General features: G+C 39.7%; 2 protein-coding genes across 3 annotated transcripts in view; one reads left to right on the forward strand and one right to left on the reverse strand.

Annotated features, from left to right (window-relative positions):
* Positions 1-16665, reverse strand: part of nbas (NBAS subunit of NRZ tethering complex) — a 161012-nt gene extending 144347 nt beyond the window's left edge. Inside the window, exons 1-9 of one of the 2 annotated variants that reach the window (XM_061811915.1) lie at positions 16543-16665; positions 16085-16136; positions 15829-15865; positions 14862-14939; positions 14555-14602; positions 13746-13789; positions 7365-7498; positions 3639-3772; positions 2559-2657 (exon numbers count right to left, since the gene is read on the reverse strand). In XM_061811915.1, the coding sequence (XP_061667899.1) occupies positions 2559-2657; positions 3639-3772; positions 7365-7498; positions 13746-13789; positions 14555-14602; positions 14862-14939; positions 15829-15865; positions 16085-16136; positions 16543-16635 (719 nt within the window). In that variant the 5' untranslated portion in view covers positions 16636-16665. The remainder of the gene's footprint in view (positions 1-2558; positions 2658-3638; positions 3773-7364; positions 7499-13745; positions 13790-14554; positions 14603-14861; positions 14940-15828; positions 15866-16084; positions 16137-16542) is intronic. The other variant, XM_061811916.1, reaches the window with a different exon arrangement.
* On the forward strand, positions 16497-27036 carry ddx1 (DEAD (Asp-Glu-Ala-Asp) box helicase 1). The gene is made up of 27 exons (XM_061811918.1): positions 16497-16570; positions 17040-17115; positions 17200-17251; positions 17335-17398; positions 17734-17763; positions 17858-17954; positions 18756-18803; positions 18903-18986; positions 19663-19746; positions 19847-19923; positions 19993-20065; positions 20399-20475; positions 20564-20678; positions 21083-21221; positions 22118-22178; positions 22257-22355; positions 22451-22540; positions 22810-22998; positions 23147-23198; positions 23284-23430; positions 23528-23619; positions 23694-23766; positions 24292-24364; positions 24452-24494; positions 25387-25482; positions 25585-25705; positions 26667-27036. The coding sequence occupies exons 2-27, from the start codon at positions 17100-17102 to the stop codon at positions 26795-26797; spliced, it is 2223 nt and encodes a 740-aa protein (XP_061667902.1). The 5' UTR covers positions 16497-16570; positions 17040-17099; the 3' UTR covers positions 26798-27036.
* The last annotated feature ends 92 nt before the right edge of the window (positions 27037-27128 follow it).

A 27128-nucleotide genomic window follows, 5' to 3' on the forward strand; every position in this document is an offset into this window, starting at 1 on the left:
TGCGCACAGATTAATTTTGTAGTTTTTATGTGGAGGGGCTATGTGCAATTTCGTCGTGTTTATGTGCAATGACAAAACAAAAATGTGAAACTTTAAATATTGGGCATCTGGTCGTTATAGGTCCTTTAAAGCAGTGGTCTCCAACCACCGGTCTACGGACCGGTACTGGGCTATGAGGCCATTATTACCAGGCCACAGTGACTGATCAATTTAAAAAAAAAAATTGATCAATTTAAATAATTTTTGTTGTACTGCAATTCACGTGACTGTGTATTTTATTTTGAAAATTGAAAAGAAGAAAAAGAGAACAGCTCCGTGTTTCAATTGACATGTCAAAACTGCACAGAACCCTTCTGTTTCCGGTCCCAGCCAACTTGAACACTTCAGTTTCCGGTCCCAGCAGGGTGGCTCATGGCGGCAGAGCTCAAAGAATGACTCATTTCATTCATAAAACAGTAAATCAGTTCCTTACAATTACTGAAAGGATTTGCTCCTTTGAATAAAATGTTCACGAACAAAACAACACAATATCAGGAATCTCACATAAAATTTGGGTTTATTGCAGCAGTTAATGCTCACGCACCAAGTCTGTTCTGATACAAATGCAGTCATAGGTTTCTGCTTGACACAGGCAGAAATACTTTGAGGGAGTTAAAGGTGTACACTCATTGAGGAGCTACAGAACTGCTGTCTGGTCTGGCTGCCTACAACAATTCCAACTCCCAGTCCTGCATCACGCCCACAGTACACGCACGATGAACGGCACAGGAAGCAAAAGTGCACAAGCGAGGGAAGTCTGCATATACTGGTACATGTGTTTGTGTGTTTATGTTTGCATATATATCCTGTCCATGAGAAAAATGCCTATTCTAAACCAATCCGCAGTACAAAGAAGGTTGGGGAACACTGGTTGATAGCATCTGGGAGGGGTGAAACCATAACAAATAATTGTATGATCTCTCTATAATGCAGATTTTCACCTATCATGGTTCTGGAACATATTCCACTCTATAACTGGAGGTTCACTGTACATCAACTGGGACGGCTGGTTATCTGAGGAATACCACTCTCTCTTTCTTGCTCTAATCAATATGCAACTGCTTGCAGTGACCCACTTTTCACACCGCAGATCATTAAAGTTTCATCAGGTCTGTTGGCTGCCAAACACTTGACAGCAGCTGTCAGGAGTCATTAAGCTGCCAAGGCAAGATACACCTGCCAAAATCAATCTGGTTGTCGTCCACAGAGTGTGGTGGTGGGAGTGGGTTTACGCTAAGGGTCACAGATTAAAGGCCGGACATGATTAGCGAGAAGATCGGCGTAAGGGGAAGGTGAGACTTTCCCAGACCTGGTTTATTCCTGATTGGCCCCTGTTCCAAAGTGGAGTGCCTCATCTCCGCTCCACACCAAGTAATCATCTCCACTTCCATTTCAACTGTCTGCAGACTGAGCGTTGGCAAGGATGAAGCTGGGTTTTACATGGAAGATGACTCAGTAGGAACACGTTTTTAAACTTACGAGAGCTGTATCAAAAAAAAAAAAATTACAGACTGCAAAGTCAGTCAGTAATACTTAGTTGAGTGCGACGGAGTAAGTCTTATGAAGCAGAACCTCATCTCTTATTTCTTTGAAAATATCAAGTTGGAAAATCTAAAAATATAACATTTGTACAAATAAACATCCATCCATACGTTTTCTTCACCGCTTATCCTCACGAGGGTCGCAGGGAGTGCTGGAGCCTATCTCACCTATCAACGGGCAGGGGGCAGGGTACACCCTGAACTGGTTGCCAGCCAACCGGTGGCACATCAAGACAAACAGTCGAACTCACAATCACACTTAAGGGCAATTTAGAGTGTCCAATTAATGTTGCATGTTTTTGGAATGTGGGAGGAAACCCGCGCAAGAACATGCAAACTCCACACAGGCGGGTCCGGGATTGAACCCTCAACGCCAACGCTTTATCAGCTGAACCACCGTGGCGCCACAAATAAACATTTTAAGTAAAAGTAATTGTAAAAATTTAATTTAGAAAATAAAATATTTTCAAAGTAGCAAAAATGAAAGTAAAATAATTTACAAATAGAAGAATAGTGCTAGTTACTTTGCTCTGGGGTTAAAATGACACTGAAGTTATATTACAGATAACTATGATATTTCGAAGTACAAAGAAAGTCAAACATCTGCTTGGAAAAAAAATAATGGAATTTGTTCCGGGATGCTGGGTGAATTTCAAATTCTACTCATTTTAAAACATTTTATCCCATAGGAAATAAAATACTGTATTTTCCGCACTATAAGGCGCACCGCATTATAAGGCGCACCTCCAATGAATGGCCTACTTTAAATGTTTTTTTTCATATATAAGGCGCACTGCATTATAAGGCGCACCGTCGGCTTTTGAGAAAATTAAAGGCTTTTAGGTGCACCTTATAGTGCGGAAAATAGGGTAATTATTTGAGGCAGAACTTAAAAAAAAGAAAACAAAAACACGTAAAAATATCACTCATATCTGAAGGTACTACTAATTGCAAAAATGGACAGGGACGTTGACTTACCTATGCCCTGGGTGGTAAATAGCTGAGGTTATACCATGGGGGTAGTGGATGGAGAAGCTGAAAGTGTGGTTCTCTTGGAAGTCCTGATTGGTGCCCACGCTGTTAATTCAACAGTGATTCATTTGCGATAGACACGACATAATGTGAGACAACGTCAACATGCAACGCGTGTTCTGAAGAGGAGGTGAAAAGAGAAGTGGAAGGCCTGATGACATTAATGGAACACGTATTTCTGGCACTGGCGACTTACTGTCAAGCCTGATGCTCAATTCAAATGGTCAAAGTTGGAGTAGGAGGAGGAGAGGAGCAGTAAGCTCCATATAAAAATGAAAACCAATCATTACAAATAAGCCCCCCACTTTCCGAGCCAATGTGCATATTTCTCCCACGTCTTCAATCCCAAATGGCGCACACTCGTGGATGTGCAGTAAAAGCCTCAAATAATAGAAACATTTTCCCTCCCATTCAGCATCGTCGAAGGAGTAAGGCAAAGCCTCCCAGACTTACATCAAATAATTCCACTAATGCTTTATCAAAGTATGCTAAATTAAAACGAAGGCCTTCACATATGCCCATCAGAAAAAGCCCAATCAAAAGGGTTTCCATCACATATTGAATGTGTGCCTCACTAAAAGGAAGGAGAGCGCTTACTATATGCATATTAATATGAACAATTGTTAAAACTTAAGGGGGGGCAGCATCGATTACTTTTTAAGCTTTAGATGTATTACTTATGTGTCCCAATACTTTTGTCTCTGCACTGCATGTGCAGGTATGAAATGGGAAAAGTTAATGTGGAAGATTACAGCTGCAATGCATTGAGGAAAAAGTTTGAATGTCAATGAGGACATGGTAAACGTGTGCTAGTCAACGCTTTTTGGTTGAAAGTGGATGGAAGTAGCTACTAGGTTAACAATAACAGTCAACAGCAGAGACTTTATGAGGCCTTTGGAAAATATAATGCTGTTTTTAAATTTGTTGAAAGCGTGTGGTAGAGGTGAAACTAGTTCTGTAATTTATTTTATATGATCCCTCTATGTCGCCGATCTTCACTTTATCAATCAAAAAATATGCACTTACCTGACTAGGTAGCTCTTGAGCCCACCCCCGTACGTGATGACAAGCAGCTCGGCCGACCACTGAGCGCTGCCCATGTATTCGAGGAAGATGAGGCCCGCGACAGCACAGCTGAAATCCCCGGGAAAACTCAGCGCCTTGTGGGAAACAACATGAGGATGACATGACGGTTAACATGAATATTTAGTCACCGTATTGGGTACACCAGCAAAATCCAATGAGATGCAATGCATTATCATTCGTTTTTTAATCGACATTGTCAGAGAGGAATCCATTTATGTTATGGAAAATAATGTACTTTTACTGGCTTACAGGATATATAATTACAGCAGTGCCATGAGACAGGAGTTTAATTCATTCTATGATCACACTTGTATCTCAAAACACTCATATCTCAAATCATCTTCTTCAATTGATAGGACTGGGAATCCTATTCATCAGTTTCCAGCCAACATTGAATCAAACCAGAAAGATTTAAAAATAGTTTTTGTCATACCAAAACCATTTAATGACCTTTGTGTTCGCCTTGGCCACCTGGGGAAAGTACAAGATAGATGGACGGATATACAGTTCATTGAGATGTCTCACTCTCCTATGCTCATTAGTGTTGCAGTAATATTAGTACAGTGATCCCTCGGTTCTTGACCACAATCCGGTCCAGAAAACGGTTTGAGAAGTGATTTGTTGGAAAACCAAATCGATGTTTCACATTACAATGAATGTTAGAAATAAAAATAATGATAATAATATTGAAATAATGCGTTCCAAGCCTAAAAAATTGGGCTTTTTAAAACAATTTTCAAGCTTTACCTGATAATAAACTGCATAGTAGAAATACATGTATACTTTAAATCTTTATATACTAAAATCATTTGAGAAATATTTTTATTTTTTGCTTAAAATGTATGCTTTAGTAGTCGAGTACGCTAGACTTGGAGTGCATTGCCGTATCTGTAGCGATTCGGCGATCAGCCTTGTAAACTTTTTTTATTAACAAAAGTGCAGAATAACTTTAAACAGGCAACTTGCCTTCTTTGGAGCCATGATTGGGGGTTAATACGGTAGTCCTCGATAAGAAGAAAAACAACAGTCACTACCAGGACATGTCTGTGTACAGAGGCTATACAGTATAACAAAACTGCGATGGTTGCGCCACACGCGTTATGTCATTTCCATATTTTTTTTTCCCGGGGGTTGGGGGGGGGGGGGGTCATTCGAATAGACAATAACAAAACATGTCGTGGGTGGGTCAGCTGCTTGCGCTGGGTGCATTATGTTATTTCCAGGTTTTTTCGCCGGCATGGGAATTCACAACAAAGCGAGTCGTGGGTCAGCTGGTCTAGCTGTGCACAGTATGTTATTTCTGGGTTTTGTCGGGGGCGTTCAAGTACTGATCTTCGTTTGAAAACAAAATCTCAAAATTTTTGTTCGAAAAACGATTTGCACGAAAACGGGGATGTTCGAGAACTGAGGCATTATTGTGTTACCTTGCAGAGGATGAAGAAGAGACTGAGTCCTATTATATACCCTGCTTACATGTGTTGCTGCACCATTTGTGTTCAATCCTTTGCTGTTTGGGCAATAGCACACCAACATAAGTAATATTTAGCAGTAGTATTAAGCTATCTGATGGAAAGGCCAAAACATGTTTTAAATATAAGAATAGTAATTGTGTTTAAGTACGTAAGTAAGTTTGACAATTAAACAGCTGAAAGAATTGCTCAACAACAGGTTATTGTGAACTGAGTTCCGTTCATTACCACCATATAGCACCTGTACTTCGTGTCATTTTGTTGCAAGTCAAAGCAAAAGAAAAAGAAAACATCAGCAAAACAGTAACAGGTAAACAGAGTTACAATAAGTTTTTCTGGATGCATAGATTAGCCTCAGATAACAGCATTAGCTTGTGATTTGCAGCACATATTGTCCATTATTTCTTGACGAAGTTGACGACAATCAGAAGGAAGGGGAGTCCTAAATTGTTAAAACATGCATAATATGTCTACTTTTCTGGGATTTCAGTATCAAAGAGGCCGCAAAACCGTCTATCCAAACAAAACGTTATGCTGCAGTATAATGATCACAGACAAGTGCTACTCTTTGCCTCCAACATGGTGGATAGGGACCTGAAAAGAATGGAGAGAATGATAGTATGTGGTGCAAGGAGGGCATTAAAGCGCTGTGTGGAATGGATGGACTTAATACGAGGCACCAAGAGATCGGGATGATTGAAGGATAAGACAGAGGGAGCGGGGATCAAGGCCTGCATGACAGCGCATCAAGCGAGTGACACATTAAAAATGGAGGGACGTGAAATAGGACTGAAGAAGAGACGACAGGGAATGGAATGTGAACAAAAATCTGACAAAAAGGAAGGAAGCTATGTGAGAAGATGCTTCAACTGACAACGTGTTAAGTCATCACATGAGACTACCAAGACTTTTTCACGGTGTATTCTTGTTCATTTAAAATCAGTTTTATGTCTGCAAAATATATTTAGTTTTTAACAAATTATTTTCTATCATGGTATCAGGAGAACTGTGGATTCATCAGTAAAATAAAGACAAGATAACAAACCATCCCTTGTTGACATCTGCACAAATGTGAGAAAAACATTGTGGCCACTATCATCCGCTGAATTCAAATCTATTGAGAACCTAATTTTTCTTAAATGGAAGAGACTTATTACAAGGAGTCGTTCAGATGACTTTTTGCTTGATTTGGCAAACAAAAATTTGAAATATGAGCACTCTACTGTGGCAGTAAATTCAACTCACTTGACAACAAGCAGGAATTTGGCAGATAGTGAACAAATCTTTACAAAAAATGGCCTTCAATCTGTTTATTGCTATTCCCAGAAGTTTATTGTCAAACAAAATACGTATGAAACCAAGACAATTACATGGGTATTCAAATCAACTCTATGACTTAGCTTTAACATCTGCTAACTTAACCCTTTCCGGGCTGGGATTGCAAATTTGCAACAGGTTTAATATAATTTAAAATTTTAAGTCCAGAGTATCATTTTCTGAAAGTATCAGATTTTTCTCTCTACGAAATTTTATTTGGTCCAGAGAGGGTTAATACTAACATATAGCAGACAGGCTAACAACTCATAGGCATGTATTCTTTATCCTCTGCAGAGAGACACTCATATTACTGGCACAGCTGTAGAGCGTTGGCCTCACAGTACTGAGGACCAGGCTTCAAATCCCGGCCTCCCCTGTGTGGAGTTTGCATGTTCTCCCTATGCCTGCGCGGGTTTTCTCAGAATACTCCGGTTTCCTTCCACTTCCCAAAGACATGCTTTAATTGGAGACACTAAATTGCCCTTTGGTGTGACTGTTGTCTGTCTCCATGTGCCCTGCGATTGGCCAGTTCAGGCTGTATCCCGCCTTCTGCCCGATGACAGCTGGGATTGTGTCCAGCACTCTTGCAACCCTCGTGCGGATAAGCAGCTTTGAAAATGGATGGCTGTATTGACGTTTAATTTCCTTAGATTATGATTACTTATGTCATTAGTGTATGACTTTATAAAGTATATTATATTGTGTTAGTTTTCTGGAAAGATGATTACAATACAAGGATTTTTTGTTCAAGCTTTGGAATTGAACAAATGAAATCCATATTTCACGGCACCACTGCACTTCACGGCCAAGGTATGCAAACTGATTAGCACATAAAATACAAGAAAAGAAACAACAGGTTGAGGTTGGGGTGTGTGTTTACCGGCGGTATGACAAATAACTCGCTGCCCACAAGGTCAAAGAGGCGCACTGTGCCCGTGCTGTCAGCGAACGCCAGTAGGGCACAGTCGTGGCTCCACGCCACCCGTCGCCATTGGGGATTGGGGTCCTTCGGCACTGCACAAGAATGACAAGAAGAAGAATACGTGATCAGATGTTGTGACTGAGGACCGGCAAGACTTCGTTATTAAGCTAGATGATCAAGTGTGTGTGTGTTTGTGTGTGTGTGTGAAACAGAGAGACTAATCCACTGCCGCTGCGATGATGAATAGAGATGCTGAAAAAGAGGACGGCAATTATGTCGTATATCAGCGGGACGTGGCAAAGAATCTATCGGAGTGATACGGCCTAAAAATTGTCTCTCAAAGACACACACAAAATACACAAAGATGATCCATCCAGTTCTCACTGACGTATTAGTCAACTCATTTGCCCGGGCCTCTGCCTCAGCAGTGTGGCACAATTTTTGTTTTATACAAACACACAGTGTGTGTGTGTACGTTTTATACAAACACACTGTGTGTGTGTGTGTGTGTGTACGCTGTATACACACACACGCACACAAACAAAGCTTTGTCACTATAAGGTGCGCATAAGGAAAATGTCTAGTAATCTGAAATATGCAAAACATCATGTGACCAAACCAGGACAACAGTTTCCTGGACTTCCTGTGTATGCTGCCGTAATGAGCGTGACATCAAGTTCATGATCATTTGAAGCTGACCTTGTTAAAATCTAGTTTCCTTTATGGCTAGTGTCTTTGGAAAGAAAGTAAATGTATCTCATTTGTTTCTACAAATATATATAATAACCGTAAACACAAACATAGTCTATTGTCGTTTTTGGTGGCTCAACATAGTTTCTTGGGACCAAAATGCAACAAGATGGCGCCACAGACATATCGTGGTGCCTTGAGATACCAGTTGAATCTTTACCATGACCACGCTCGTAACTCAAAACGTTTAAATGGAAAGGCCATTTACACGTTCAAGCCTCCCCCAAGTATAACAACAAAAATATTGGAAATGTTTTTGTCACGAAAATGATTGACATAGATTGACAAACATACCATAATTATCTACCATATAATAGAATGTAAAAAAATAAGAAGAAACTGTTGATGCATCATGATTATGTCATTGTGGCTTCTTCTGGTGTGAGCAACCGGGGCACCAGGGGTGAATATAATACGGTCACACAGAAAAAAGAAGTAGAATTTTACTCAATTACTGCAGGTGATTCACTAAGATACAGTAATTCGTATTTTTTTCCAGAAGATAAAGAATATATAGCACTGTATGTATTGTTGTATTGTCTGTCTACATGTGTTGTTGCACAGGCTGTATTCAAATATCTGTTATAAAGTGTTATAAGATCGCCACATAGTTCCGATTGGTATCTCAACTTCCTGCTCACAAGTCAAAGCAAAAGAACTATCCAAACGATGGCTTGTATCTTGAATTTTTTTTTATTTTGGTAACTCATCCCTCACTGGCCGGAGCAGAAATCCAGTGAATAGCAGAGAATAGTTGACAATAAACCATGAATAGGAGAACTACAACTATCTTTGGGCAAGAGGCAGGTTAAAGCCTAAACTGGTCATCAGCCAATCACAGAGCACATATTAAGAAACAGGAAACAGGCGCAACTGGAACATTCAAACTCCACACATGGGAGGCCGGATTTTAACCTGGTCCTCAGAACTGTGTGGCAGACGTCCTAACCATTCGTCCACTGCACTGCTATAGTTATACGCTGTTTTAGACCACAGTGGTTAATTTCCATTTATAGTTTATAAATATGTCCTATAATGGAAATGGTTTGGAAATCTAAAAGACTTGTCTCTCTCAGTGTATAAAAGGCTTGTACTGTGACCTTCAGCACGAACGTGCATTACAATACAACAGTGAGCTGTGTGCCTGCATATCAATAGTTATGAAAATGTTGTGTGATTTTCTTTTTCATGATGATTTCGCATAACCGCGCTCCTGGTGTTTATTGTCTCCTATGAGCGGGCTGAGTAGACATCGCTTGCAGCCCCCGGTGGGCACTGCGGCTGACATATAAAAGCCGATGGATAACAGGAGTTTGACAACAAAACACGAAGGCGACATAAGGACGCAGCGATGACAAACAATAAATCCGGCACCCACGGAGAGAAATAATAAGGAACTCGCTAGCCGTAATGACTGAGACCCGATGCATCAAATTGCTCCGGAGGATACTGAAAACTTGGCAAACCTTCACAGCTAATCCAGACTATTATGCATGCATCATTATGAACCGCACATTTCTTTCCATACACCTACGTAATTACTTAACAGGGTCTGGAACCAAATTTCAAAAGTCATCATAAATTCTCTTAACGGTTTTAAGTAATATTTTAACATTCCAAAGTGTGAACAACATGAAAAAATGGTAAAACTACTAACTCTTTGAGGATGGCTGGCAAGCACAAAATGGAGAGGTAAAAGGATGGTGTTTAATTTGAGCGCAATACTGTCACCTACTGGCATTTTACAAGTACTATTGGAATTTTTTTTAAAACGTACTACAGTACATTACACTACAGTAGTTGGCCTCACAGTTCTGATGTCCCAGGGTCAATCCAAGTTCACGAGTTTGCATGTTCTACCCATGCCTGCATAGATTTCCTCTGGGCACTCCAGTTTCCTCCCAGATTCCAAAAACATACGACATTAATTGGACACTCTAAATTGCCCCAAGGTGTGATTGTGAGTGGGGCTGTTTGTCTCGATGTGCCCTGCGATTGGCTGGCAACCAGTTCAGGGTGTACCCCGCCTCATGCCCGTTGACACCTCGGATAGGCTCCAGCACTCCCCGCGACCCTTGTGAGGATAAGCGGCCAAGACGATGGATGGGTGAATGGATGGATGGATACATATTTCCAAGATGCATCATCCTTCCCAGACTTCTTCCCCACACTCCTATTAACTTATACCATACTCTTAATGTACATGCACACTATTGCATAGTAGTACTGTACTCTTATTCCTTTTTTTACAGTTTTAATGTTTTAGGCGGCGGCATGGTATAGCAACTGGTAAGAGCATTGGCCTAACAGTTGTAAGGACTGGGGTTCAAATACCAGCCCCGCCTATGTGGAGTTTGCATTTTTCTCCCCGTGTGCGTGGCTTTTCTCCGGGCACTCCAGTTTTCTTCCACATCCAAAAAACATGACTCTAGATTGCCACTAGGTGTGATTTTGAGTGTGACTGTTGTTTGTCTCTATGTCCTTGCGATTGGCTGGCAAACAGTTCAGGGTGTACCCTGCCTCCTGCCTGTTGACAGCTGGGATAGGCTCCAGCACTCTCACAACCCTTGTGAGGATAAGCAGCTCAGAAAACGGATGGATGGAAAAAAAATGCTGGAACATGGAAAATTATGCCCTAAATGAATATTTGGGGGGGGGACGCAAAGCATTGAACGCATAGGTGATCCGCAATATAGCAAGGGAACACAGTACAGTGCTTTAGTTTAACTTTTTCCGTGACAATGCACATAACTCGCGGCACTCGTATCTCAAATCATCTTTCTCTTGACAGTAACATCAAGCAAAAATGTAATCGCCATCTATCCATGTTCTATACTGCTTTTCCTCACTAGGGTCCCGGGAGGAGCCTATCTGAGCTATCACTGGTCAAGAGGCAGCTTCGACTCTGAACGGGTCGCCAGACAATAACAGATATTTGTGTTTTTTTAATAAACTGCACTGCATAATATTGTACTTTGTCAAAACAGATAATATATGCAAATAGAAGTTAAAGACTTAAACAATTTGTGTTGTGTTGCAGTTATAATGGGGTGATTGTAGCTTTTTGCGGTGTGGAGAACTGTATACTGTATACTGATGTACACTATAGTTCATGAACACAGAAGAGGAGTTTAACCCGACTCGTCAGTGACTTTAATCGGCAGCAATGTTTTTTGCCGCACAGGATAAAGAATAAATGCCTTGGGTATTGTCAAAATGTCTGTCTACATGTGGTGATGTACCATTTGTGTTCAAATATCCATTTTTAAGTGTTACGACAACACAACACAGATGGTAGCATTTCTCATTATGTGCTAGCATAAAGATACCAGATTTAAAGGAAAGTTATGTGGTTGTTTTAGATATAGAATGTGTAATTTTTCATATTTTATGTTTATTTGGACAGTAAACTTCAACTGGGAGTGCCAATAAACAACTTGAAGCCTCTCTGAAGATTTGTTCAGGCTGCCAAACATTTGCTTGTTGTGAACTGGAGTCATCATACACCACTCGTATCTCAATTGCTTGCATGGACGTCCAAGCAAAACTGACCAAAATATGCCTCATATCTAAAAAAAAAATAGTTGGGTCACTACATATAACATATAGAATTATTGAATATTTTAGTCACATTGTTTTTCCTTTCAATTTACAGATGCTCTAATGAGACAAATGAATGATGAAAAAAAAACTAATAATAATAATAATAATTTTGATTGACTAATCTTAGTCTAAATTTTCACCAACAATTATTAGAGATCTTTTAATAGCCTATTGGCTTTGACGTGGTCATGCTACCAGGTATATTGAGAACTGGACTCCAGCAGTCATTTCAAAGAAGCTCTGGATCTTCACCCAGGCTACCTCGCAAGTCATAAGTGGAGGAACCGTGTTAGGGGGCAGTTATTTAAATTATTAACACTTTAACTCAACAATCTGACCAAATTCAGAAAGGCTTGCTCGGAGACGTATTTTTGGGAACAGGTAGCTAACAGGATTGACTTGGTTGCTTAATTTTACCCTTGATCTGTTGGCAGCCATTTAAAAGGTAATTGCTGTGTAATCTGTCGCCTGTCTGCAAAATTGAAGAATATACAGTATTGGTGTTTTTGGCATTTGCTTATAAAGGAACTCTAGCCTTAATGCTTTGGCGTCTGCATTATTCCGCCTGCTCACGAGTGCTGTACCTGTCTCTCTCCCTCCTTTAAGCTCGCCATCCACCCGCCTGCCCGCTTACATAATTCATCACTGTTGAGCTGTGATAAACGAAGCTTCTTTACATAAGAGGCGCGCGTGTCATCTTTGAGAGCTGAATTCTTCCCAGACTTCCACCCACGCCAGTTGAGGAAGGGACACAAACATCCTATTTTCCAGCTTCTTATCCCCCCCCTTCCTAAAAAAAAGCCATTTATGTGGAAATTGAGCCCCTCTCAGCTGCAGATAGTGAGAACAATACATAATAGGAGAGGGGGGGAGTGCAAGATGGAGGTGGCATAAGAAGAAAAGATTGAAAAAGGACCAAGAGAGAAAACACATTGGGCTTTGTCGCTAGTTATTGTCACCAGTCATAACATAACATTAGGTATACCTATAGAATGAAATGACATTTATTCATGGCTTGAATACATAATTATGGCTTTACAATTGTAATAATGCTTTTTTTTAATAACACAAAAAGAAATTGACAACACATTTTCAACTTTTAGAAGCTTTTTCAAATAAATGCAACACATTTTCCACACAGAACTCTTAATGGTGAGCACCTACATTATTTCTCCATCCATGTTTAGGAAACAAGGATGGGCAAAGATCAAGAGCCACCTTTAAGAAACCCACTGTAGTCTTACCTTATCAAAGCCAAATAGCTAAGCATTGTGAGTACTCTAATAGTCGCAATTGCTTATGTTATATTATATTGCCTATGCATACACCCCAAAAATGCATCTTCCTCTTGGGTAATACATGGGGACCATGGCTTTGACCTGGAGCGGTCAATTCAGAGCGCCGCATAGTCGGCCGTGAGTTCACACACGTTACACAGAGAAAGGGGAAAGAATGAGGCAGGGGATTGTTAAGTTTGACAGCCTGTGTATGATCTGCGGCTGTGGGCTAGCTTTAGAGCGCCTCGTTGTCATGGCTCAAATAAGCCCCTCGACATCCTGGTGGGGTGAATTCCAGCCAGCAGAGGCTTTAAGTGGATATATTTTTCATGGCTAAACCAAGTAGCATGCATTTTTGCAGGTCATAGTGGTTTAAAGCTAAAAAAAAAAGTTTTAAAAAGTGGTTAAAAGTTTTGAGTGACATGTAGTTTCAACACATTCAGGATCAGGGCCACAGCATTTTAGAGAACGGCTGACTTGACGATTTTGAACCCTCATTTTATATACGTGACGATTTCTTTGAATCACTCAACTTTGGCTCTTCTGTGTGGTGTGTTAAATTTAGAAGACAGAATACAGAATTGAAATCAGATGTGCATTGTTGTTAATCATAAAATCTTGCAGAACAGGAAAATTAGAATGTAGGTAATGAGCCAAATGAGTTGTTGATCACAATTGTGCGGCTTAAAAGGAGTAAAGTGGCTCTTACCCTGGCACTTCCCAATGACTGAGCCAAAGTCATCCCTCACAGACCTGAAACGAAAAAGAAGCGAAATTGAAAAAAACAGAGAACACACAGACAAATACTGTGTTTTAACGCACTCAATGGATCAAGGTAAGTTGACGCGGAACAGAGCCTGGCGGACGAGACCTTCGTCCAACTGAGAGTCCCCCACAACGGCTCGAAGAAGGAGGTTTAAAATAAATGCTGCAATTTAACAACAGTCCCACAATGCCCGACCTCAGCCTTTTGTCAATTACGGCACTGAGATTCAGGCACAATGCTCACTTTTCAGAAATTCCTTCAACACATTTACAGCAAACACCCGCAACAGCACTGTTCATCAATTGTACTCCCACCATTTTTTATGGGTCTTTACAGTACACAGACAATTTACAGGACACAGACAAGTTTTAATTTACAGTTTTGTGCCTTCAGTGTAGTCCCACAACATGCTGAACAGTACTGAACTCTACCCGAAGGTCCCCAACTGTAGTCTAGTAATGGTAGATGTTCCCACACAGGAGAGACAATATTGTACCTGTACACAATTAAAATGCTCTTTTTATTTTCAAATGTGCTCATTACTCTCATTTCTATGTAGTTAAGACTTGTAGTAGACAGTAAGCAAAAGCAAAATAATTTTATTTTTATGGCACATTTCATACACAAGGTAACTCAATGTGCTTTACATGATTAAAAGCAAATATGTGAATAAAATTTGCATGCATTTGTCCACCAGTTAGTTACAATGCTGTTGATTTTCATTTCAGTGAGGGGGATCTACTCGTGATTACCTGATTTCCACGCACTGGTCCTGAACCACCGCCAGCAGCTTGCCGTTACTGCAGAAGCAAAAACACACAAATGAGGGAGTTAAAATGAGGACCCAGTCGATTCATCCTTGTTTGACATGAGCTTGGTAAAAAAAGAAAAGACAAGTGCAAAGGGACCGACTCAAATAAGCCATGTCAAGTGCATCAATCTCATTAATGGATGATGGCGGCCATCAAATCGATAAACAATCAAGATCTAAACTTTGTGCGGATGTCACCAGTATAATTAAAAGATCTGCTGAGCCTGTGTGTGTGCGTGCGCACAAACCTTGCAAGCACCAACTGCCACCCAATCTGTTTGTTCACGAGCCGCAAGAGACCAAGTGGCAGAGAAGAGCTGGCGGGGCTGAAAGTGACAATATTAAAAGCATCAAAACATTTTAAAACGAACATGAAATAAAAATGAACTCCCAACACAACAAATGACGTTTTATGTTTCTCATCAAAACACAGATATTTTCATAACTTATGACCTTGAAAAAATGTGTCTATTTTCAAGATATAAAAAATAGAGTACCATCATGATCTAAAGTAATGTGTTTTGGGGATTAAAAATAGATCTGAGCTAAAAGTTGCATATTTTCAAGAAAAAAAAAAGTTGTAAATTTGAAAGCAAAGTTTGTATATTCTTGAGGAAAAAAAATCTGTTTTGAGATTCAATATATTCGTTTCGAGAGTCAAGTATTTTGTAAAATAGAATGTATATTGGGTGACACCGTGAGCAACTGGTTAGAGCGTTGGCCTTACAGTTCTGACGACCGGGGTTCAAATCCCCCTATAAAAAAGCAAACTAAATCAGCCATAGCAGACATGAATTACTATGATAATACAACAATATGGATTGTTGTGCAGTAAGGCTCTAGAGTGTGGTACAATCCCCAGCAGAGAGGCCATGTTCGCCAGAATTCCGCTCGCTCATAATATAACATCTTGGGCATAGCTCTCACTGTTTTCTGTGAAAGCACTGCAGTATAATTTGAGATTTATAATCCTCATCCTTACAGAGGACAGGCAGAAATTTCCTGTACTTTCCATCATAAATGGATGACCTTATTCCCATAAAATTACAACTTCAATTTGGAAAATATACTTTAATCCTCGTGAGATTCTGTTTTTAATCATCAAAATCTTTTGTTTTCAATGTGAGCCGAATACTTTTTTGTGGATTTATTCAATTTTTTTACTATAATTTTAAAATGAATGATCTTGTTGTTGTTGTTTTATGATAAACATACCTGTACCACAAATACTGCAGGATAAAGTGAAATGGGCCTGGAAAAAAATGCATTAATTAGCACACATATATCTGCTTTACATTTGGACTAAACGCTAAAACAACATTTTAAAAATATGCAAAATTATGAATGAATGTCTGTTTAATGTCTTTAATAAATTAAGATGAAAAAATAATTTGAAAAAAGAAAATAAATTAATTCTTGAATTTAATGATATGATGCTAATTTAAAGGTTGTTTTTTTTTTAAAGTCTTACCTGTCACTGCTCTTGCGACAAGGGATGTGTTGTGTTCCTTGTTGCCTCGAAGCTGCAAATGCATTAAGATATTTTGAAATATTTTTATGTAAATGATCATTACTTTGTGTCTGTATGAAATCTGAAGGAGAATTTATAGACTGTTGTTGTTTTAACTGGCTGTTTGGGAGGAATGGCACATAAATGCCCCTGATAGCCTGATAACGTTAGATTCGGAGTAAAGTATCCATCAATGCGAAAGTTTATGGCTGCATCTCTTGCTTCATAGAAAGAAACAGGAAACGTGTTTTTAAAGAAATGGAAAAAGTTAAAGACAACTTGTGGTTACGCTACGTGGCTCCACAATGGCTTGGGCACCACGTCACTAGTCACGTCGCAGCTCCTTTTCACCAGCTGGGACGGCACAAACCCGAGAAAAGGAAGACTGCGGCACAAGCTGGAAATAGTGGCCAACAAACCTGAATGTCAGCCTCTGGAGACCATTCGGTAATAACGAGCAAATCGTATAAAATGTTCTCATCTTCGCCTTCGACGACACTATCTTCCGCCATGTTGACTGGTGTGCACAGCTGTCAAAGCCGACTACGGCAAGTCGTGTGGGATAAAAAAAAAAACAAAACTAGAAAAACAACGAGTAAAAGCCTGCTTGCAGAAGGATTAATTTAAAATATACTGAAATCATTAACTATATTTGTATATTAAATATTTCTAATATGTACAATTTACTCTGTTGAACTCTTACCCCGTTTGATTTCAAGTTTCTATTTCTTTTTTTATGACTATTATGTCCCCTTTTCAGGGATCAAAAATAAATATTCTAATATTAGACTTCCCTCTTGTTTAATCATCCGACAGTAATCGATTTGGATTTTTTATTGTAATCATGTATTCGCCTAATTTAATAATGTACGGAAAACAATTTATTGGCTGCCCTGTTTCTGTTGGGTCCACTAAGAAGGGTGCACCCGTTGTTTAGTCGTGTCAACGTTAGATCCGGCAGGTCCTCCAAGCAATAATGGCAGCATTTTCTGGTGAGATTAATTTCTAACGTTAACACACGATGAATATAATGTGCTTTGCTGGCCTAACTTGTGAATTAACGTTGTGTCGTGTAGAAATGGGCGTCATGCCCGAAATCGCGCAGGCTGTGGAAGAAATGGACTGGCTGTAAGTCACTTATCGCTGCTTCTGCACATTGCTGTGCCATTCAGAATGAATAATGTGCTTTTGTTGCGATTGTTGTGTTTTAGGCTTCCTACTGACATTCAAGCTGAATCCATTCCGTTGATTCTGGGTGGAGGCGATGTCCTCATGGTGAGTCAAGCGGTATTTTTCAGTGGTGGTAGTGAATCTCGTAGTTGGGCCTGCAGTCGGGGGTTCAAATCCCGGCCCCCGCTTGTCTAGATTTTGCATATTCTCCCCGTGCCTCTGTGGGTGTTCTACGGGCACTCCGGTTTCCTCCCACATCCCCAAAACATGCAGTAATTGAAGACTCGAAATTACCCATAGGTGTGATTGTGACTGGGACTGGTTGTCTGTTTATTGAGATGAAATCATCTAATTGGATTAAAAAGAAAGAAAGAAAGAAATGGCAGTTTAATGGTGAGAAAATCTGACATTTCTTTTCCCCATTCCTCCTTTTTCTGAAGGCAGCGGAAACTGGTAGCGGTAAAACAGGAGTGAGTATTGAGCAATATATTCAAAACTGACTTTCACATATAATGTAAAAGGATTTACAGTACAGCATGATATAAAATGTGATATGTTTTTCAGGCCTTTAGCATTCCTGTCATCCAGATTGTCCATGAAACGCTGACTGACCAGCACCAGGGCAAGAAAGGCAGACCCACCGTCAAAACTGGCGGAGCTGGTGAGAATATTCTTTACTAAGTACAGCTGTAATATGGGAAGTATATTTTGCTTGTATACATGTTGGGATTTAGGATTACTTTCCAATCCTTGAAGTGTGAGATGAACTCATTCCACTGGCAGCTGTTTTCAAAACAGAGTTCCCCATACTGCCAAATGTTTTACAGCATTTCGACTGATCTGGCAAGACCCACAAAATATTAGTGTTCTATGAAAATCTATGGGTTACCCTCCTGTCTATATTCTCTCCAGTCCAATATTGTCCAGCCCTTTCCTCACATGATGGAAGCACGACTGACCCACACAATACTCAAATCCTCAATATACTCAAATTACATAAAGCTCTACTTTCTTCATCTTGTTTGTACCTAGTGCTTTGTGTCTTTTCTCTTTTTTTTCCCTGTGGTATTTGGTTACCTTTTAACTTTTTTTTCTGTAACTCCCCTTTAAAAAACAAAAAATCATCAGTGACAGCATTTGTGGGAGCTCTGTAACCTTGTCCAAGTTCCAACGAGTTGACATTTCTCTTCCTCGTAACTGGCAAGCAGAGATTGTAGCCTAATCGTGAGCTTCCACTCAAAAGCTGTGCTGACCTCAAATCCTAAATGAGGAAAAGTCACCATCTACAGGAGTCTGTCCATCAATACATAACAAAACAGAATTTCGAATCATGTGCACAATGAAACACTTACTTGACGGGTATATTTGTCTGTAGTCATAAACGGTTCACTTCTATGAATGTCCGCAACAGTGGATAAGTCAATATGGGGTTATTATGCTGATATTGTGTCTTCTTTTTCAGTCTTCAATAAATGGCAGATGAACCCTTACGACCGGAGCACTGCCTTTGGTACGAAGAGCAACAACGACAACTAAAATGTTTAATGCTGCAGTTTTTACAAACCTCTCCCTGTTGGTTGCTTGTTTCTTTTTCTTTTTCTTTTTTCAGCAATTGGCCCGGATGGACTGTGTTGCCAGAGCAGAGAGTTTAAGGAATGGCACGGCTCCCGCTCCACTAAGGGCGTTACCAAAGGTGAGCCATTGCAGCCCAACCCTTCATTCCATCCGTTTTCCTACAATTGTCTGAGGTCGGGTCGTGGGGCAGCAGCTTGAACAGGGAAGCGCTGACTTCCCTCTCTTTAGCCACTTCATCCAGCTCATCTGCAGAGAGACGCAGTCTCTCCAGTGTGTTCTGAATCATCCCTGGGGCAAGCTGGGACAGTCTCAGAACACTTTGCCAGTTAAGTGTCTGGGAGGCATCCCAACAAGATGCCTGAGTTATTTAGAGACGCAGTGGCTCGACTCTGAGCCCCTCTCGGAAGACCGAGGTTCTCACCCTATCTTTAAGGGAGAGGTCAGACACCCTACGGAAGAAACTCATTTCGGCCACTTGTATCTGTGAATTTGTTCTTTGGGTCACAACCACAGCTTGTGACAGTCGATGAAGGTAGGAATGTAGATCAAACAATCATTTTGTGTTTAATCTCTCACAACTGTTTATTAGTTTTTTTTCCGCATTGTATTTTTTTATTCATTTGTTTTGCAGTGAGAATGTTCCACTACTAAGTTATTTTTAAGTAAATTGTTACATGGCAGAAAAACATGTTTTTCCACTTTTATCATGCTGTTTGAACAAGATTGTTTAAATGTTGGGGAAAATGCAAATTGAGAAATTGAAAGAATTATTCTGTGTGTATGATTTTGTGCAGGGAAGTACTACTACGAGGTCTCCTGCCACGACCAAGGGCTGTGTCGCATTGGCTGGTCCACAAGCCAGGCATCTCTTGACTTAGGTACACTTTTTTTTTTTTTTAATTTAATATGCTAATAACTAAAAGTTAACGTTTTGAATTTAGATGACCTGACTAAAGTTTTTGTTTTCTTCCTTTCTAGGAACTGACAAGTATGGGTTTGGTTTCGGTGGAACCGGGAAGAAATCAAACAATAAACAATTTGACAGCTATGGCGAGGTATAAAAACATTACATTGAGAGCGTCAGTGTTGCATGAAGTTATGAATCAATTTTTTGTCATTTGCAGGAGTTCACCATGCATGACACAATTGGATGTTATCTCGACATGGACAAGGGCCAGATTTCGTTCTCCAAAAATGGTAGGTTTTTTTTTTTTTTGTTGTTGTCCATTCTCAGAATGCAAATTAGGTTTTCTCTGCTCATAGTCTGATGTAATAATGTTCACTTTTGAGAGCTATTATACATATGTTTTTAGATATGAGTGGCCACAGAATAAATTTGTATGCACCACTATACATAACTTAATTATGTTCAACCACAAACATTTATCAAATAAAAAAAATATCTTTTTTTTTTTTCCAACCTGAGCAATTGGATTTAACACATTCCCTAATCATATTGCCCGTCATTTTGTATATATTTTAAGACTTAAAAGAAATTGTAAATACCAGTTTATGCATTTCCTTTCGTAGGTAATGATCTGGGTTTGGCTTTTGATATCCCTCAAAACCTCAGGAATCACCCCTTCTTTGCCTCCTGTGTGCTCAAGGTATTGCTTTATCACATTTAATGTTACTCATAAATAATAAACTGTCAACTCATAGCATACAAAATTGACTTTTTTTTTCCTGTACTAGAATGCAGAGCTGAAGTTCAACTTTGGCGGGGAGGACTTCAAGCATCAGCCCAAGAGCGGCTTTATCGCTTTGGATCAGGCGCCAGACGGTCACACTGTGAAGTCTTCACAGACAGGTTAGTACCGTGCAACGGGAAGGAGAGGTTGTTTTTTTTTTTTGTTTTTTTTTTTTTTTTTGGTTTTTTTAAATTCTGTTCACACCTATATGCAGCAGCGGTGAGAGTCACGTATGTGCAAGTGAAGATGTCACTGTGTTCGGAATTAATTCAGTAAAACCCGTGTTAAACAACATCTGAGAATACATTCAGAGAAAACTGTGCTAACATGTCTTACAAAATGTACTTGTTTTACTGCTGATCAAATAGAATTATACATGTAACTAACCTGACTATTGGAGCAAGAACGCTTATCCATGACCTAAAAATGTAGCCACATTTAAAAACATTATCTTGAAAAATCTTAAACGTTGCATTTCTCCTTTGTCCTTGTTATTAAACTCCAATTAATTTTGTATTGGCAGGAAGTGCCAAGGTGAGTCAGGTGACTGTGTCCACCAACGCCCCCAAGGCGCTGATCATTGAACCGTCCAAGGAACTGGCTGAACAGACGCTCAACAACGTTACGCAGTTCAAGAAATACGTGGTCAACCCCAAGCTCAGGTAACATGCAAATTTTCAGACAGGAATGCTGACATCTGTTTCTAATATTTTGTACACTCTCGCATGAATGCAAAAATTTCTAACATTCCAATTAGTCTTCTGACTTGTATGTGGTTACAGAACATGAGAAAGTCTTAGTATGGTGAAATACAGATGTTACACCATTATAAACTATAACCACAATAATAAACCATCGTAGCACTAAATTACCGTTAAAATAAGCATTCTTATCTTTAATGGAGACTCTTTGTTGATTTAAGACAAGTATTGACTTAAAGTGTGTGTGCGTGTGTGAAAGAGAGATTTTTAGTTTTGAATTAATTTTTGAATTAATTTAGTTTGGAGGAATTTTGATTTCCTGTTTTTATTTTTTATTTTATAATGTTTTTAAATTTTATTTTATGTGAGTATTGTTTGACATTTTTGGTTTTGAAAGTGTTAAATTTATTACTTATTTTTAGATCATTTAGTGTATTTTATAGTTTATTTTAAATGGACATACGTACTGTATTTTTAATTTTGTGATTTTTTTTTTTTTTTTCTCATAATTTTTCCTGAGATTTATTTTTCATTGTGAGCAAAGATAATCATTAAAGTGCAGCAACACACAGCTCATTAAAAAAAATGAAAAACAATAAATGACTGCAATAAAGCTACTTTTACAAATTGTTATTCATGGCCTTTCCAACAGTAAAGAAGCAATATTTTTACCTTTGTTTAATCTAAATTTCATATTCCATTTGTTTTTTTTTTGTTTGTTTGTTTTTTTTTTACAGTAATTTTTTGGGCATATTCATCACTGCTTTTCCCCTAAGTGCAACAGAAACACTCACCAGCAGATGTCGCCATTGCGACTGAACAAATGGGAATTGTTACATTTATTATGTGCGCTGCAGGGAGCTGCTGGTGATTGGCGGAGTGGCTGCCAAGGAGCAAATGGCCGCTCTGGAGCAAGGCGTACGTGGCCACCATGTAAATTTAAATATCCACTTCATGTTCCTGTTTTACAATTGATGTCCCCTCCGACCCCCTTAGGTGGACATTGTGGTGGGGACCCCGGGTAGACTGGATGACCTCATATCGACCGGGAAGCTCAGCCTCTCCCAAGTCCGCTTTCTGGTCCTGGACGAATGTGTACGGATGGATCAAGAATCCCGTTATGATGCGTTTGCGGTTGGTTACGGCTAAGGGTGATGATCAGTGATGGTTCTGTTTTGTTGGTTCTCCAGGATGGCCTCCTAACAGCAGGCTACACAGATTTTATTAACAGAATCCATAATCAGATCCCTCAAGTGACGTCTGATGGCAAACGGCTGCAGGTACTGCAAAGGGGGTACTCTATAACATGGCTCGGCAAAGTATACGGATACGCATATATAGCCTGCTCTGTTCTTTGCATGAATTTAGTTTTATGTTTTAATTTCATTTTAATTGGGAGGTTGATTTATTGTAAATATTTACTAAAATGGGAAAATTTATATAAGTATCCATAAAAATATTGTTTATATAGATTTTTCTGTCCTTGCTCTGGAGAATAATTATCATCCATGATGGCAATGATAAATGCTGCCCCACTTTTTGGTTCCAGGTGATCGTGTGCTCGGCCACTCTGCACTCGTTCGACGTGAAGAAGTTGTCGGAGCGCATTATGCACTTCCCCACCTGGGTGGACCTGAAGGGTGAGGACTCTGTGCCCGAGACCGTGCACCACGTGGTCGTACCCGTCAACCCCAAGGCCGACCGCCTCTGGGAGCGTCTGGGCAAGAACCATGTTCGGGTGAGTCCTGGTTTTGGGTTTTTGTTGTTTTAAAAGGTCCTGCACCGAACATTTTCTCGCCTTTTTTACTTTGTTTTTAGACTTCCGCAGCAGCACTTTTTCGGCAAGTTAACAGTGTGAGCGTTCTTGTGCTTTTCTGTTGTACTAGACTGATGAGGTCCACGCCAAAGATAACACCAGACCAGGGGGTAACTCACCAGGTGCGTTTCTGAGCATTTCACCTTATCACAGCACTCCTTTATTAATATGAATACGTCTCTAAATGTTCTCTTTTGTGTATTCTAGAAATGTGGTCTGAAGCTATCAAGTTGCTGAAAGGCGAGTACACGGTGAGGGCCATCAAAGAGCACAAAATGGACCAGGCGATCATCTTCTGCCGCACCAAGATTGACTGCGACAATTTGGAGCAATACTTCATCCAGCAAGGAGGAGGTCATTAATCAGAATCGAAGAAATTCTGTAAAACTTAGTTTTTTTGTTCGTTTGTTTGTTTGTTTTTTAATTGAGAACATGGTCACTTCCCCATCAGGTCCAGACAGTAGAAACCACCAGTTTTCCTGCGTCTGTCTCCATGGGGATCGTAAGCCCCAAGAGAGGAAGAATAACTTGGACCGCTTCAAGGTAAAGTAGGAACTTGCAAACAGGGCAGGCGATTTTGTGGCCGTCCAAGACTTGATGTCACCTTGTGTCCTCAGAGAAAGGAAGTGAGGCTCCTGATCTGCACCGACGTCGCCGCCAGAGGGATTGACATCCGGGGCGTTCCTTACGGTAACACCAATGCAGACATACTGTATGTAGCTACATAAATATCTATACTAAAATCTATTTAAGAAGCAGTTAGTGTTCACCACAGCTGAATACAGTATTCTAATATTAAGAGTTATTTCAAAAAGGTCGTGCACTAAAACTCTGCTTTGTTTACTTTTGATTTCAATTTCTGTTGCATCCCGTCTAGATTGCATTGTAGTCATACATATACAGTTTTGCGATATTTAGTGAGCCATTGCTTTTTTGTTATAAATGCTACTTTTTCAGTCTGTGTTTATTTGGTATGTTTTATTCCACCTTGTTTAGCAGTTGTGATATTTAGAGAGAGCTGGATATTTTTTTTTTTTTTTTTCTGAATGGTCTTCCACCAAAGATGCACACACTTCTGTTTCAACTTAAGACTGCAACGCATTTCAAAGAACTTGTGAATTGCGACATCTAGCCAAGTCATAAATTATATTAGTTTGTACACATATGAAGCTTCATGACCTTGTTTGTCTGAAGTCTCTTCTCCGTTTTCTGCAGTAATTAACGTCACCCTGCCAGATGAGAAGCAGAATTACGTCCACCGTATCGGTAGAGTGGGTCGAGCAGAGAGGTGACGAGTTGAAAGGGCATATTGGTGTATTATTGCTCGTAGCTTAAAAGTTATACTGCGGTCTTTTTTTCCTTTCTAAATGTGCAGAATGGGGTTGGCCATCTCATTGGTTGCCATGGAGAAGGAGAAGGTAAGTCTGGAAAGGGAGAAAGACGCAGATCCTCCATTTTTAAGTACTGCTTTGTCAAGTTTTATTTATTTCAATTTCTCCAGCAGCCCATTTAGGCAGCTTTGTTTTAAATGTATGGAAATACAACATTACAATAATTATTATTATATATAATATTTAGCTAAATGGTCCTGCAAGAAACTTGTTCCCTCTCTGTAAACTTTAGATCTTAACTATAAGTCAGGATATTCAAATGTTTATAGTTCCAATGTTTAGGAAATATGTATACAGTATTCCAATATTTACAGTGACTGGTTATTTTTTGATTGTATATTGTCAAAAAACATGTTTCAGTTCATCCATTAGCCCATTTAAGCAACAGTTTTGTGTTATAGGCTTTATTTAGACTATAGTGCAGCAACCAACTTTTTTCCTTCTCCATTTACTTTGTCCCAACTGTATTGCACCCCATTTAGACAATTTGCAATATTCAAGTGATAGTAACGTGTATTTTTTGGTACTTTTGAACTATCATTTAGTGAATGAAGAAACTTCAATTAGACAGGCCAAAGCACTGTCTAATTGAAAAGTAGTGCTTTATCTCCATCTTGTGGCATCTTTATGTAATTCTAAATGTCTATTTGCAAAATGGGAAGACAAAAATAAAGTAATTCCCTGGAAATAGCATCCTGTTATTTTCTTTCTATTTCTACTCAAAGCCCCTTTTGGCAGCAGTTGCAACATTCTACCGTTCTCAGTGAGCTGTTTATTGTTGCTCAAAATGATACTGTGCAATTTTTTTTTCCTATGGTTAACCCCTTCAGCTGCGGCAGTGATATCAGACAGTGTTGAAAAAGTAAAAAAATATATATATTTTTTTTGGATAATGGACTGAATATTTGCGGTGACACAGGTCTGGTACCATGTCTGCCCAAACCGAGGCAGAGGCTGCTACAATACCCGACTGAAGCAAGACGGAGGTTGCACCATCTGGTACAACGAGAAAGAGGTGACTGATGTCGTCGCATTCAGGAGTCGATTGCTTTTTTTCAGTTATTGGTTTGTTGAAGTGACAGAATTTTTTTTTATCTCCTTTTTTTTTTCTTCATAGCTCCTGGCAGAAATTGAGGAACACCTCAAGTGCACCATCACCCAGTGCGAGCCTGACATCAAGGTACCCGTGGATGACTTTGACGGGAAGGTTACTTATGGCCAGCGCAGGGCACTTGGAGGTACGCATTTCATGGTTTAGAGGCCAAACTGGCCCTCGCTTTAAAAACTTTTGTAACCTGTACATGCCATGTTTGTGTAACTCTGCTAAAGAACTTGCAACGTGAACACAGATATGTTTCTAAATACATTATAAATGTTTGAAGATATTTGCTGAAAAAAAAAATCTCTAGTGCAAAATTCTGTATCGTTGTTAATATAAATTACATATGTACATACTAACTACATTTCGGGTTTTTTTTTGTTTGTGATACTTTAAAACTTTACTGAATGAAAAGTGCAATGTAAATCAATTGTATTACTTTTATTAAGGCCCTTTGTTGGCAGATTAAGTTGACATGGTAATTCATCCATCCATTATATGAGACGCTCATCCTCACAAGGGTCGCTTACGAGAGTGCTGGAGCCTATTCCATCTTATTTTGGACAGGAGGCAGGGTACACCCTGAACTGGTTGCCAGCCAATCGCAGGGCACATAGAGACAAGACAACAGCCGCACTCACAATCACACATTTTTCAATTTTAGAGTGTCTAATTAATGTTGCATATTTTTGGGATATGGGAGGAAACCGGAGTGCCCGGAGAAAACCCATCCAGACTCGGGGAGAACACACAGGCGGGGCCGGGATTTGAACCCCGGTCCTCAGAAGTGTGAGGCAGCTGCTCTAATGTGTTTTCACCTTGCTGCGCACAGTAATACATAGAGGTTGAAATCTGATTTCACAAAAAAAAAAAAAAAAAAAATCTGTCTTCCAGATGCACTCAAAGCAGTGCAGCCCAAAAAATTACCACAAAATAAAAAGAATGGACTGTTTGGAATAAATGAAATGGTACAAATTTTAGAATTTAGGTTGTAAATGTCAGTCACTGCTTCAAATCGTGTCTAGGCCAGTAGAGAAATGGTTTTACTGTACATGTGTACCATTCACTGCCACCACTGCTGCTGTTCCTTGTGGTGCTAGGTGGCAACTACAAGGGTCACGTGGATGTTCTGGCCCCAGCGGTCCAAGAGCTGACCAACCTGGAGAGAGAGGCCCAGACATCATTTCTTCACCTTGGGTACCTGCCCAACCAGCTCTTCAAAGCCTTCTGAAGACAACTACCGAATGTGCTCGCCATCCATCTGCAGCACTTATGAGTGTGTCATGCGTCTAGGCTTATATTGTAGAGTTAAATAACACCAATATTTAAGCATTTTTTTTGTTTTGTTCATACATAATTTGGGTCAATCAATTTAATTACTTTGTGAGCAATTGCCTTCAGAGACCATGCATTTCAGACCATGCTTTGGGGTTTTTTTTGTTGTTGTTTTTAAATAAACTGTGTTGGCCACTAAAGGGGAAGTTATTATTTGTATCATCCATTTTCTCTGCCGCTTACCCTCACGAGGGTCGCAAGGAGTGCTGGAGCCTATCCCAGCTGTC

This window comes from Syngnathoides biaculeatus, chromosome 23 (assembly GCF_019802595.1).
Source record: "Syngnathoides biaculeatus isolate LvHL_M chromosome 23, ASM1980259v1, whole genome shotgun sequence".
Classification (NCBI taxonomy): Eukaryota; Metazoa; Chordata; class Actinopteri; order Syngnathiformes; family Syngnathidae; genus Syngnathoides; species Syngnathoides biaculeatus.